Source organism: Python bivittatus, unplaced genomic scaffold (genome assembly GCF_059951505.1).
Source record: "Python bivittatus isolate LINGU-HERP-01145 unplaced genomic scaffold, Pbiv_v1 ctg000330_np1212, whole genome shotgun sequence".
Lineage (NCBI taxonomy): Eukaryota > Metazoa > Chordata > Lepidosauria > Squamata > Pythonidae > Python > Python bivittatus.
In genome coordinates, this window is record NW_028277058.1 from 6497223 (window position 1) to 6512440 (window position 15218).

General features: G+C 37.8%; 1 protein-coding gene across 1 annotated transcript in view; it reads left to right on the top strand.

The window, feature by feature from the left end:
• GRM8 (glutamate metabotropic receptor 8) overlaps nucleotides 1-15218 on the top strand; it is a 438099-nt gene that overhangs the window by 88063 nt on the left and 334818 nt on the right. The window contains exon 2 of the mRNA XM_088141669.1: nucleotides 1890-2106. Coding sequence (XP_087997795.1) covers nucleotides 1890-2106 — 217 coding nt within the window. The remainder of the gene's footprint in view (nucleotides 1-1889; nucleotides 2107-15218) is intronic.

Genomic DNA, 15218 nt, shown 5'->3' on the forward strand with positions numbered 1-15218 from the left:
ACAGAGTCATACCAGGTGTGAGATTGTTTTGCCATGATTTCCAGGTCTCTAATTACCAGTTGTACAAAGAGACACGGGAGTCATTCTTACGTCCCACTTGCAGTGGTGCAAAGATACCCCATGGTCTTTTCATTGAGAACATGTCCTCACACAATAGCTCCGTTCTTGTTGCTGGCTTACTGCGGAATCAGCCTGGTGTTAGGTATTCTAGAATGAAAATAGTATTTTCCCTGCCACTAGATTTTCCCTTCCTTTCTAGAGTGCATGGAGAAGGAGCCCTCAGAAGTCAGTGATCAGCTCAGTCCCAGTTGGCCCGCTATGCCTTCTGGGGGACATCCTATCTCCTCTGGTTGCTTATCTCTTCAACTCCATGACCATTTTCAGTATGCCCAGGAGACAGACTGGACACCTCATGTGCAAAACATATTTCCTTTTTGCATGTGTGTGTTCAAAGACTGGAATACCAGCTTCATGTAAGACTGAATTCAAGTCTTCCAAGAAGTAAATATGCTCACTGATAAGCAATTAATACCTATTTTCTGTGATCCTCAGCAGTAATTAAAACAATTAACTGGAAAAAATGGGACAAAAATGGGACAGGCAAAACTGGGGAGACACACAAAGAGAAATTCTACCTACCTACCTACCTACCTACCTACCTACCTACCTACCTACCTACCTACCAAGATATAGAACTTCTTAGAGCCCCTGTAAACAATACTGTCTGTAATTAGCATGGACAATCCCAAAGAGAATGATTATTCCAGCTTTATTTATGTACTGTACATAATGGCAGCAAAACAGAGATGGGAAGCCAGACACTCAGTAATCCATGAAAGAAATAATTTGGTAGACAGAGAGATGATGCATCCAACAACTATTGTGTGATGACGACAACACTGCTGGCCTAGTTGTTGAGGTATGATAAAAGTTAGGCTATGGGGCAGAGTTTTCAGTAACCGGATTACAAAATAACTGTTGCTGTGTGAACAAGCTCATTTTTGCTTGCCTGTCACTTCAGGGTGGACATCTGAGAAGAGAAGCATCTCATCCAAATCTAAACTGAACAGTGTGGAATCTACAATTCAGATAGCACTGATAAATACCTTTTACCCAGATTTTGAGCATTTCCTTAAAGTATACTTTTGGGAAACTGTCAGATTGCTACTTTGCAGTTCTAACCTTACTTCCACCATTTACGTAATCTCTCATATATGTAATCTGACTACAGAGAGGACTCTGGCCAATATAAAGCCTGGTTCTGATACTTAGTCAGACTCTTGCACAACCATCAAGAAAAAGAAATCAGGTGGATCCTATGTTGCTAGGGATTTTGATGACCAAATAGCTGGAATAATTTGGGAGGCCCTCTATTCATTAGTAGTAGGTGACAAAAAAAGTATGCTATTTAAAATGAACAAAAATTGAAACAAGGTTTAACTGTGATATTAATAGATAAGTTGAATATTTATGAATTGAACATATGGCCTTGACACTACAATCTGTTTTTCTTTCACATTTGTTCCAGTCTTGAATATATAATAATCCATGATAATAGGGAAACCATGGATTTCTTATCTGTACCTGTTGTCTTCTAAACACTGTGCCATAATTTCCAATTTTTGAAAAATAAGCACTTTTTCATAGAATCATTAATAAAAACATGGAATTATAGCATTGTAAACAGCTTTTTAAGCCAATGAGCCCAACCCTTTGCTCCTTGAGAGAACACGTTTAACAGATGTCTGTCCAGCTTCTGCCTGAGCACATTAGAAAGAGGAGCCCAAAACTATTACAAAGTCTTTTATTAGAAGAACCCTTTCTTGTATCATTATTATAAGTCACCCTTAAGGTTTCTGAAACATATTTCTCATGCTGGTTCTTTGCAGATACCTCAAATCAGCTATGCATCTACAGCTCCAGAACTGAGTGATAACACCAGGTATGACTTTTTCTCTCGTGTGGTCCCACCTGACTCCTATCAAGCCCAAGCCATGGTTGACATTGTGACAGCTCTTGGATGGAACTATGTGTCTACACTGGCATCAGAGGGGAACTATGGGGAAAGTGGTGTAGAAGCTTTCACTCAAATCTCTAGGGAAATTGGTAAGTGAACATGTTTTAAAATTTGTATTATGGGTGTTAATTTTAAACTCTGGCCATGGCCTGCATGATTAATGTAAAACAATGACACATTTGATAAGAAAAATGTGACATACTTGATGGGAAAAAACCCCATAAATGCTTTTTTTTAAATCACTGGTTATTAGTATGGTCAGCTAGGATGGAAACATTGTTAAAAAGGAGTTGGGGTTATGAATTTACAGATGAATTGTGGCAGCTTTTTTATATTTCTGAGAATCTGCCTGTCAGTATTCCTATACTGACAGGCTGATTGGAAAATTCACTTTGAGGGAGTGAGAAATTTCTCATTGAGGAGAGTAGGGCAAAGTATCATAATATATAAGAGTTTTTGGTTTTAAGCATCAGGGTTGGTCATTTTATGGCAGGCTTTTTTAAAATACTCAATCCTTTTCCCCCCCTCATTTGACTGACTCTTGACATATCCTAGTTATGATTTTTAGAGTGAAATATTCTGGATAAGTCAAAGGTTATTAGCATGATTGTCTTGGATCTTATCTATTCTATTTTCATCAGAGTAGTAGCTTCTTGTATAAAAGAACTGGGTCTCCTTAAAGAACTGGATTTTTTTTAGTCTCTATTAAATGATAAAAAGAGGTAGCAATGGCCTTGGTCTAAAGTGTGCAGCAGTGAATTTTAATCTGATAAATAATTCTTACATTACACACAGAAAAGAGAAGCTCTTTCTAAAGGGAATTATTCAATTCATGTGAGATAATTCTATTGTTGGTATCCACTTGAGGAAAAAAAACAACTGGATGTTTCCTTCTTTCAAAGATCTCAAAATAATAAGCATGAGTCACATACATTTTATCTTCAAGCTACTTTGTGAGGTAAGCTAGCCTGAAAGAATGTGACTGAATCAAGTTCACTACTGACCTTTATGGGTTGAACCAAAATTTGATTCATGATATCTCATTCCATACTGGCTTTTAGAGGATATTTATTCTAAACATGTATTGAAACAATTTCATATGAAACAAATAGTGCAAAAAATTATTGTACGTTCTGTTCTGGCAAATTTTGGTTAGGGCATTTTTATCTTCAGATCTAGGGATACTGAAATAATGAAGGATGTTGATTTTTAATTAGTTATGTTAAATGCAGAGATGTAGAAATGCATGCTCTGTGGAACATGATTAGAATGGACTGTATCAAAGCTGCAAAGAACTGATTTCTTCTATTCAGTGTGCCTTTCAAAGTAATGTTCACCTGTTAGGTTGGATATGCTGTGCAAAAATAACCAGAGTGCAAATGTTGGGTGGATGACTCAAGCAAATAATGACTTTACTAAACAAAACAGAAGCTGTGAGTTCCCAGGAAACGTGTGCAGCTCAGAAACTTTCTCAGAACTCATTGTATCCAAGTGATTTCTATATAAATTGAATAAAAATAAATAAATAAAATATTCTGCATGTCCTATCCATAGAACAAAATGCTGCCTTTGTAGTAGTATGGAACTTAACGTGCAAATACGTACTAGGATAAGGTTGGGAAGCCATGCTCTCAAAATTCTATAGGTTTTGGAATTGGGGGCATACAAATGAGCTTTTGTTTAAAAAATAATTTGTGTTTATTTTTTAAAAATTAGCTTGCGATAAAAGAGAAAATTTTGTGTTTTAGAGTATGATCATTTGGCCTTTTAAGGATTCAGCTGTTGTTTCTACTTGTCCTTTCTTGAAAAGATGCAAAAGGGAAATGAATAGACTGTCAGCTGAAGTGCAGCATAATGAAAAGGTCAAGGTGGGGTTTCAACAACATGTCACATTTTTGTATTAGACATAAGCAGAGAGCACATGTAATGTACAATGCAGATAAATATTGATATTGCGTAGGGCATTTTTATTAATGGAATCAGCAAATTCTTAATTCCAAAATATAGACATGTGAAATATTTCTTGAAATCATGTGACAGATACTCTTGACTTTAGTTTTTTGCAAGATTGTTTAGGCTCAAGATGTGATTTCTATGCTTTCATTCTGTGTCAAAAAAATGAATCATGGCAAGGTTTAGTAAGGTAGCTAAGAAGAACCTAATTAATCTGTTCACCCATGATCTGAACAACTTATAATTACTTAACAGCTAAATAACCATAAATAAGTGAATGAAATACAACAAAATTCTTATCAGAATGTATAAGATACATCCGATATGTACACAATGATGCTTGCTTATTCATGGGGAATTTCCCACCCCTTGGCCATTATATCTAGCTGCATTCCAAGAAATAAAGCACTGAATCTCTCCCTCAATTAATTGGTCCTAGCAGTCTACAGATGGTGGGGAGCAGGAGCAGCACCCCAAGCAACATTGGTGGCAGGATCAAGATCATTCAGTACCAGGTGATTGAGAAAAAGAAAAGTGCAGAGTAGAACTTGCTTTACTTCATGGGGCTACTAGCACAGGACAGGGCTCTGTAATCAGTGGAACTGTTAGGTTTATGGTAGAATCTTTTGCTTAGCCCTGAGAAGAGGTTCCTTCTGAGTGTGATGAAGTTGTTTATTCTCCGATTTCTCCAACCGAGCAAGATCAGTCCAGCACCTAAGGCAAACTAAGAGCCACATCTTATTTCTCCTGACATGATTAACAAGGAAGTGTTGATTTGCTCATTGCAGTCTGGAAGACCGACAGCATTTTTATCAAGCTTTAACAGAATTGTCAAGCTTATTGCTTTTTCAATATTTCTTTGCCCATCAGTTTATCCAATATCGGTTGGAAAAGCCAGACTTCCTTCTCTGTAATTTTTTACATATGTAGACATATGCACACAAACGTGTGCACACACACACACACACACACACACAGACAAATGGATACCTTTTGAGCACCATGTGTCCCAAACAAATGTCAGCAAGAGCTTGGTGGCAAGCAGGAAAGAAGCATTCTTGACATCTGGCAGTACAGAATGATTAAACAAAGTCTCTCTAGGGTACAGGCTTTTTGCTTGATTCAGTTATTGTGACATTTTTATTACAAAATCCACTCCATCCCTTAATGGGCTATGGAATGCTACAGAGCCAGGTTTATCCCTGCTAGTGGTCACTGAAGCATCAGGATAAATCTTGATGGGAAGTATCTGCCTCTTATGACAGACAGTTAATGGAAGGAAGGAAAACAAAACAGAACACTCCAGCTTATGGTTCAGGGAAAACATTTAGCACTTTCTGAATTCTCTCTCACCCCCTGCTCCTGATATGGAGAACCTGAAGCATCTGTCAGCAGAAAGGTGTTATTAGAAAAGACTGCAGGCAAGGCTAAATGCTGTAAAGTGATTTGAGAAAGGAAGTGGATTCGGTTGGTGTTTTGGAAGGCGTGTTGCACAAAGGACTTATCAAGCAATGTCATGAGCAAGTCCAAGTATATACCATCTGCCTGCATTTCCCCTCCTCCTGTTAGGCCTTTTAGCAGAACTTTAAAATAGAACCAGAGATGACAAGATTTTTTTCCTACCCTAGTCATCGTAACCCTGTTTTTGATTTGGTTAAACATTTCCCTGCCAATAAAACTTTCAGAATAGTACAGCACAGGAGCATACACTAGCTAATTTCCAGGGTAACAGGATGTCTTTTCTTCTAGATCTAAGGAAGAGCAAGGAAAAGTGTTCTTTGCTTGGGAAATGTAAATATGCAATCAAAACTGATTATCTACAAAGCACTAAGATGACTTCAGGTACACAGTATGATCCTGGTGTGGCTGTGACACAAGGACAAAAAAGCAGCAGATCATTGTTGTTAAAGGCTGTTCTGCTTTTCCATTACAACAACAGATTTCATATTGAAAATCAAATTTCAAAAAAAATATATTATAGCCTACTCAGAGCCTAGGGATGGTTTAAAAAAAAAAAGCTAACATATTTGAATTAACATAGTTTCAAAATCAGCTGAGAATATCAGCCCTGTTATATTTCATCTGTGAATGTGAAATTTTATAATCAGATTTATTTCCTTTTACCTTCACCCATTTTGGCACATTTATGCTTTTCTATTAAGTATGCTAACGATGCATAGTTAATAATGTAGCATAAATAATAACCATACATATATTATACTTGATTCAGTCAGTGAAATCAGTCAGTGTATTTCCACTGTAAGCTGTTGAGAGAAAGAGATATGGGTATCTGCAGTGGGGCAAATGATAACACATATGTTGTACATCATCACACAAACTGGTCTGGTCAAGCAGAGAGGGTATGCTGCGGACCCCGCCGATGACAGAATGTCGACTGGTGGGGCCCAGAAGGAGAGCCTTCTCTGCCACGGCCCCCACCCTATGGAATACCCTTCCCCCAGAGGTGAGGCAGTGTCAGGTTCAGCCCAAGAACAACAGCGAGACAGTCCAGAACAGTTTAGCTCCTTTATTAGCTTACACCTAATAGACAGAATCTCGCCAGACTAAATCTACACCACCACAACAGTAACTATAACCGTGAGGCCCTAGGGAGGTGCCAGTCTCATTCTCTTGGCTTTCCCACACTCTGTCTGGGGACTGAGGAGGTGCTTCCCCTGGAATGTCTCTCCTGCCTCCTGGAAACCTTGAAGCTCCATTCCAGAACTTTCCCCGCTCGTGCCTTCCATCAGAGGCAGGCCCCTACTCTCTTGGCCTTCCAGAAAGCAGTCAAGACCTGGCTCTGCCAACTGGAATGGGGTGAGAAAAGGGGCAACCACCCCTGAGGGTGGCTAGTACCTTGAAGATGCTCCCATATGTTAATATCTTTTCGATCACCAGCATCTTGGAAGATATTATTATTTATGTATGTATTTGGTTTTATTGTATTTTTATACTGTTTTTATTGTATTTTAACTAATATTTATTTGTTGTTTTTATTGTAAACTGCCCAGAGTCACTTCCTCATGAGATGGGCAGTGTCTAAATTCGAAATATAAATAAATAAATAAATGAAACTTTGGGGGTCTGATATTAAGGTGTAAATTATATAATTGCATTCTTTGCTCAATGATGTCATAGCATACTTGCCATTTTGGCATTGTAGCTTGTAACAAAGAGCTATAGGAAGGGAAGTGACCTATTTCTTTGTTCAGAGCATAACAATTGTGGTTATATGGTCCTGGGTGCACTGGTGAATTCACCTTGCCAAGTGCAAGAAAGTAAGGATTATAGTAAAAAATACTGAAAGGAGACTTTCCAGATGACAGTGCTTGTACACATTGTCATGAAAGAGAAAAAGCTTTATTTATTTCATTTGTATCCTATCACAATTAATTTGACTTTTGGCAGCTTACAAGAGAGAAAAAAAATCATTGGTAAATCCAAAATGTAATATCAATATTGGGAACACTAAAAATAACACACAGATGGAGAGAAGAATACAGATTTCATGTGCTAACTCACTTGTATAAATGATGCATTAGAAAGAATTGTATTATAATTTAAATAGAAAATCTAATCTATCTCATTGTCATGAGGAAGACTGTTCTACTGACATATTGCTGCCTCATGGAAAATGTGTCTCTTCCTCTCCATTTTTAGGGTTCCCTACTCTATACTAAATGTGCCATATTAGTTGTTCTTGGTAGCATTAAGACTATGATGCATAGCAGATAGGTCTAAGCAAAGATTTAATCTGAATCATAATTTGATTCAAAGGCAATTCGATTGACTCTCCAGATTGAATTAACTTGATTATTTGGATTGAATTATTTGATCAAATTGGATACCTTTAAATTAATGACTTCTGAACTAACTGAATTGGACTGAACTGGTGATGTATGCGGAACTGACAATTTGAATCAAATCAGGGCCAATCCTCATACTTCCATTAGCACATTTTCAGTAGATTTCTCAAGGTGAAGCCCGAACTAGTGCTAGCAAATAGTTGTTCACTGTTTCCTTTAATTCTGTAGTGGACAGAATTATTTCTTTAATTCTAAACAGTTAGAAAAAAGCCATGGAAGATTATTTCAGTACATGATTACTCTGGTGAGGTTATTATATGCATAGAGATGGAAATATTCAACACTACCCACTATGGAAGAATGGTTGGTGAAACTGACAGAACTTGCTGAGATGGACAGACTAACTTCTTTGATTAGAGAAGAGACATTATCTACATTTATTGGTACTGGAAACCTCTTATGGACTTTTTGCATAAAAATGAAAAAAATAAACTTGTGATTTATGGCTTCGATGATTAGGCAGGATAGATTACAGGAAGAAGAGTATCATGATGTAACTTTAGAGAGGTTAAAATATCATTGTACTTACAACTGCTGTGAAAAATATTGGAAGCTACTTCTTTGTATCTTTTGTTCATTCTTTTCTATTTTTCTTTAGCTTTTTTTCTTTTCTTGTACTTTTTACTTTCTCTTTGCTTTCTTTCTTTCTTTCTTTCTTTCTTTCTTTCTTTCTTTCTTTCTTTCTTTCTTTCTTTCTTTCTTTCTTTCTTTCTCTTCCTTACTTGCTATTAGTTTGTATTCATTTTCATCTTTCTTTTTAAAAGTGTTAATAAAAATTATATATATATAAATATTTCTTTAATTCTGTGGTAGATAGTGGCTTGTTGTTTCTCATGACGACAAAAGATGGGGATTATGCCAATTTGGTATAATGTGTAAGGTTTACCCCATTCGACTCAGAGAAACTCTCGTGACACGTGTGTTCAGCAAAGAAGTTTACTCAAGCGTAATGTACGTAATTACACACAAAGCCAGGACTGGCTTGGCACATTTTACAATACAATTTATAGTTCCCCGTTCCCATGCTTAGCCCCTGTTGCTTGGTTACAGATTACCCGCAGTAATCCCCCCCCCTTTACTCAAATGGCAGATTCAGTCCAGCTCTTTTGTGTTCTTGATTGCTTTCTATCGATGGCATTGTTGTTGTAGTTGTTGGGTCTTTCTGTTGCTTGCAGAGCCGGGAGTTCCCAATCACGCGCTGATTGCTTTATCTCTAATCCGCTGCTCTCCCCTTTGTCTACAGCGGCGGCAATTTGGCATTGACACAAAGTATCCGCTTGTGGTTTAGTTAAGCGGCGCCAGCTGGCCCATTAATCAGTTCGCAGTTTCTTACTTCCCCTTTCCTTGCTAGCGCTCGAGCGGTGAAACTGACTAAGCGTGGCTGGGCAAGTTCCTAGCCGTGCCGTGCTGGCTGAATCTGACATAGTTCCCATAAGTTCTTATCATCTGATGGCAGTGCTAGAGGGAGATACTGGAGTTACAGTCACAGCTTTCTAGGGATCCAGTCCAAAGCTAGAGATTTGTGACTATACGGTGGAACCTCGGGTTACGAACGCTTCTGTTAATGAACTTTTCGGGTTACGACCAGCTCTGGCCGCAAAATTTTGCTTCAGTTTGCGAACTCCACCTCGGGGTACGAACAGGATACGGGGCCAATTTCCCTCCCATGACATGGTCCGCGGCCATTTTCCGCCCCTGACACATGGTCCGCGGCCATTTTTCCGCCTCTGACACATGGTCCGCTGCCATTTTTCCGCCTCTGACTCATGGTCCGCTGCCATTTTTCCACCCCTGACACGTGGTCCGTGGCCATTTTCTGTCCCTGACATGTGGTCGTAGGGAGGGGGACTCTCCCTCCAAGCAATAGCCTCCACGCCAGAACGGATTAACAGTAATTACATTGAACCTTATGGGGAAATTTGCTTCGGGTTGCAACCAGTTCGGGCTGCGACCAGAGTCACGGAACGAATTAAGTTCGTAACCCGAGGTACCACTGCATTCTACATCCTACATGTAAAATTCTTAGACATCCGTTGTATGGAAAGAGGGTTAGGTGCTTACCTTTTTCTTATGGAAACCAATTTTGAGGTTGCATACTTTGTCTTCCATGATGGACAGAGTTTGCAGTACTAAGGAACACAATGGGCTCTTTTATGATAGATCTGGGCGCCTGATGCTAATGAACATCATGTTACTTCCTGTATAATCCTCAACACCTGGTTTGTCTCTTTTATATATAGTATCTAGAAAGTACTGAAAACGTATTTTTGTTTATATTGACTGCATATCGGCTGCAAAAGTACTTTTGGTTTGTACGTGACTAATAACTACAGTGAATCTCTGGATTTTGGTCTATAAATAGGAGAATAAAATAACCTGCATGTCTGTTGGTCTGAACTGGGAGCCTGTCCTGGGTTGCAAACCACTCAGGAGTTCTGTGGTTTCAAAATCCTGACTTATTTTTCTTTTGTGTTTTGCAATAGTGCAGTGTTTCTCAACCTTGGCAACTTTAAGATGAGTGGACATGCTGGCTGGGGAATTCTGGGAGTTGAAGTCCACTCATCTTAAAGTTGCCAAGGTTGAGAAACACTGCAATAGTGTGAAGAGAACAGTTGGATTTGCTTGGGGTGACCTGAACTGTGTCTGCTGCTGCAGTTCTGGGAGGCTTCTTCTTGGTCTCCTTGCCACCCAAGTTGAGTTGCCATTTATAAGATAAGGCACTAATGGACCGTATCACTTGATTATGCCTTAGTTTCCCTTCCCTTATTTTTCCAGCCTTCACACAGGCAGTAGGGAAAGGAGGAAATTGCCTGTCCTATTTTCCTGTGGGATTTATACTGCTGAAAATACAGAAGAAAACACACTTCTTCTCTAGACAATATAAGGGCTAAACTGGTCTCTCCCTTGCCATTAAGTTTCTCCTGGAAAGCAGTGAAACCAGACTTTCCAATCTATCTTAATGTGCTACCTTTCAATGTTCTCCAGGCCAAAGGCAGTTTATACCCAGAGAAGCTTGAAGGGCTTCCACACAGAGGATAAACAAAACCATTGTTGAAGGATGTAGGATGTAGGAACTACTATGTTAGCCTTTAATAGGTTCAAGGCTTGGTTCTGCTAAAACTCATGGCTGAATTGTTCTTTCTGATGGCCTTACAAGGCCAAAAGAACTTATTATGCAGGCTACCCATTCATAATAATTTTCTCAGAAATACTATTTGTTCTTTCCTGGGCACAAATTGGGGAGAGATTCTAGTCTCTTACAGAAGTTTTCTTAACCTTAACCGAGCTGTTGAGTGGTCTTCTTTTTCATTCATCTGATGTCAATCCTTCAAGGAAATTGTCAGCTCTACCAGGTAGACCAGATCAGGAAATCAACTCTGCAGAAGCCTAAAACTAATTTTATTGAGACTGGCTATAATAACAGAATCTTGCAAGTCTGATTGTGCTGTAGCTCCTCCTTCTTATACTCCTGTGAATTAGAGAGGTATCTGTCAGAGTCTCTTCCTAATATTATCTGTCTGTTGTGGATTTAAGATACGTTTCACCCCTTGTTGCTTTGGTAAGAGTTGGTATAATTCCCTCAAGGTCATCTTCCTTACTCTCTTCAGAAGTCAGGAAACAGATGGACTACTAAAACTCTATTGTTTTGGGCTGTAATACCAGAATCTTGAACACCTGACAGAATTTCCTTCTGTCCAAGGTGACGTTATCTTGAGTTTCTTTCACATCCTCTCCTTTTTCCCAGGGATAAGCTGATGTTTACTTAACCATTTTTCCATTCCTTCATCTAGGTTAGCACTTGAAGACACCTCTAAATATAGAAGATCTAGTCTAGGATAGATTTTCATAGAATTTCTGCATGTGAACTCTACTGATTAGAATATTTCTACTTGTAAATTGTAATTAATATTATATATCCAAATTGAACAACAAAAGTTGAAACATTACAATATAGAAGTCTAGGTGCATCATTATTGCAGAGTACTAAAGGGATTCCTATGAAAAACAGTCTTGTTAAATGTACAATTTACTTTCTTATCAGTGTGTTATTAATGCCTGTTTAATGCTTACCCTTACTATTATTAATAATGTAGTATTCTTTTAGCAATGTGTCTCCTCTGAGTTTTCTGCAGTTTGCCTGGACATGGGACTTCATATTAAAATAATTCATAAGGATACTCTGCTGCTCAGTGTAATTGGATTTTTCACTGCATCATTGTGGCGATGTTGAAGACTGAGATTTTTCAAATTCACTTAAGGGAATGAGCATACTTACTAGCAGTTAATTTAGGAAATAAAGCTTTCACAGACTTGGCTTATGGGATCATAATCCAAAAGTTAATTAATGGGATTAACTGGAATATATTATTTCATTGTCATCTGAGTCAGGAGAAAAGTGGGGATTTAAAAAACATAACCACATTTAGTGACTGCAATATTTCTGTGGTTTGTCTAAGTTACATATATGGATCGACACTTACCATATATATCTACTTTATACATATAGGAAATGTATTTTATCAAAAGCCTGAAAGAGGAATGTTTTTATAGAGTCCCAAGAGGTGCACAACAGCCTATATAAAGCTTTGGGTAATGATATATGTTTTTGTAATTACTCTAAAAGCTAAGCTTCTCAAACTCTATCAGCTGAAAAATTGATGGATATATGTCTCATAAACATGCTAAAAAGACTCAACAAACCAGTAGTGACACCTTGAATATCCACAGTATTTGTTCTATAAAGTCACATCTTTTTAATGAGGATGTTATCCTCAGATATGTAATCTGCAATAGCCATGTTGTCTGGATAAGTTTGGGAATTGAAATCCACATATTTAGTGGATTTCAATTCCCACACTTAAGTGTGCCCAGATTTCTTTTTTTCACCCCTCATTTGGTTAAGTAATCACTATGCTCTGCAAGGGGGGAAAAGTGATCTCTGTAGGTAATCTCTCCTGTGTCTGATCATCCCCCCTCCCCTGCACCTTCACAAAGCAGAGAGATTGGAGAGGAAGGGATTACAAGAGACTAAGCAGGCACACAATGGGGAATACATAGGGCTGATTGTGCAGTGTGCTTGCGGCTCTCAGCCCCGAGCATGCCCGGGGCTGCCAGTGCCACTGCATTCCTTTTGATGTGTATTCCCCATTGTGTGACTGTTTACTCTCTTGTAATCCCTTCTCCAATCTCTCTGCTCTATCAGGAAGGAAAGAAAGAAAACAAGTCAGGCACAGGACAACACATACTGACTGTAATGGTGATCACATGACTGAGATACGCTGCAAGGGTCATAAATGTAGGCATTGGTCATAAAGTTATTCTTTCAGCACCCTGATAACTTAAAATGGTCACTGAATGAGGCAGTCAGTAAGCAAAGTCTACTTGTATTATGCTAAGGCAAAATCAAAGAAACCTGTTTTGCTATATATGGACTTAGCAATAGACAGCTAAGATAAAGTATCTAACTACAATGTATTCCTATGGTAAAACCTCTATCAGCCAACTGTAGCAACACCAACTACAACATACATGTTAATCCAGAGTTATTGTCAGGATGAATAGACTAGCTATTCTCAATAAGATCCTAAATTGTTGCTTAATGCCATATGAAAAAGCCACAAACTTGCATATTCCCTCTTTTTCCACATGGCCATCAGTAGTTTTTCCTTGTTACTGGTTAACCACATTTTTTGTGTTGCTCAAACAGTTGCTGAAACTAAATATCCTAAATATATTTTTTGTGTTGCTCAAACTAAATATACTTTGGCAATGTACTAAATATACTTCAAAACATAGTTTCTGAATTTGACTTATTTAGTTAACCATACATTTATGCTAATTACAGTTCTAAATAGAGATGACATGGTCTACAGCATTTGTTTGAACATTACAAATAAGCACATCCACTGCTTTTCTCATAGTTCCACATCAGATTGCTCTGTCCTGATACACTCAGTTCTTCCACCATTGATTTCTCAGCCATAATCTGTATCACAAAGACTTTAGGCATGAAGTCAGCTGGGTGAATCTGGGCCAGTCATTTTCTCTAAGGAATAAGGTGGCAATGGCAAATCACTTTGAAACATTCAAACCAGATTCATCCTACCTCTGATTAGTAGATATCCTGGTCTCCCAGACTTAGCCTATGCCCAGATGCTGCTCATCTGTTTCAGCACAAGTGACTAGGTTTTGTGCAGCAGCATGGAAGATCCACCGGACCCTGATGGGCCAATTTTCCACTAGCCAAACACATTCTATGTAACTGAAATTCACTTAAATTTTAGGTATTATCACTTGTTTGTAATTTTAGATGTTATACTTTATATAATTTTAATGTCTACTTTATAATTTAAATATAGACTGCATCCTGGACCTCACTCATAGATGCTAGTTAGGTCGTTTTATAAAAGTATTTTAACTTTGTCTTAAATTTTATTTCGTTTATTGTCTGTTAAGAGATATATACATATACTGTATATACATATATATTCACAGAGCACTCTGCTTGTACTGGTCTATGACCATGATAAATTGAATTGAATTGGCAAACCACTTCCAGAAATCTTACTCAGAAAACTGCAGATGCTAATCCAGGCAGTCACCAGAACTTAAGACTGATCTGAAGGCTCAATCAATCAATCAATCAATCATAAATAAATAAAAATCCTTAAATAAAAAAAAAAGGAAAGGAAAAGTAGCTATTATGACTTAACATCTGGTAGGATATTTAAAGCGACAATGATAACTTAAGGAAGTCTTTCTTTATCTCAAGATAGTGCTGATTAGAAATAGATAACATCTTTGAAATTAAGAAAAAAAATCAGTTTGCTGCTTCTAATATTGACATATACATGAAAGATCTGGGCTTGATAATACAGCTATAAATGTTTTTGTGGATTATAAGAAAAATCTCTGAATATGTATTCATTTCTTTGAAGACCCACCTGTAATTCTGGTTGAAAAATCAGGAAAATTGGTTAGGCCCTATTTCATTATTCATGTGAATGGGCCCTGTTCTCTAATGTGTTATTACATGCATTCACATTAAAGTGAAAACAATGTATGCATTCACTTTAAAATGCTTTCAGATGATAGTGTTTTAGAAGCCTTGACCAGGCTTCAGATAAGGAGAATTTTGGTACTAACTTCTTCAGTCAAGGGTTCACAGGTACCTTCATATTTATTACTTATTTTTTATATCCTGCCTTTTGTTGAAAAACTCAAGATGGCAAATCTGTACAGCAGTGTCTCTCAACTTTAGGAACTTTAAGATTTGTGAAATCCTCATATCTTAAAGTTGCCAAGGTTGAGAGACACTGCTCGACAGCAATAATCTTATGATATAGGTTGTACTGAAAGAAATCATCTATTGAATTCCATGA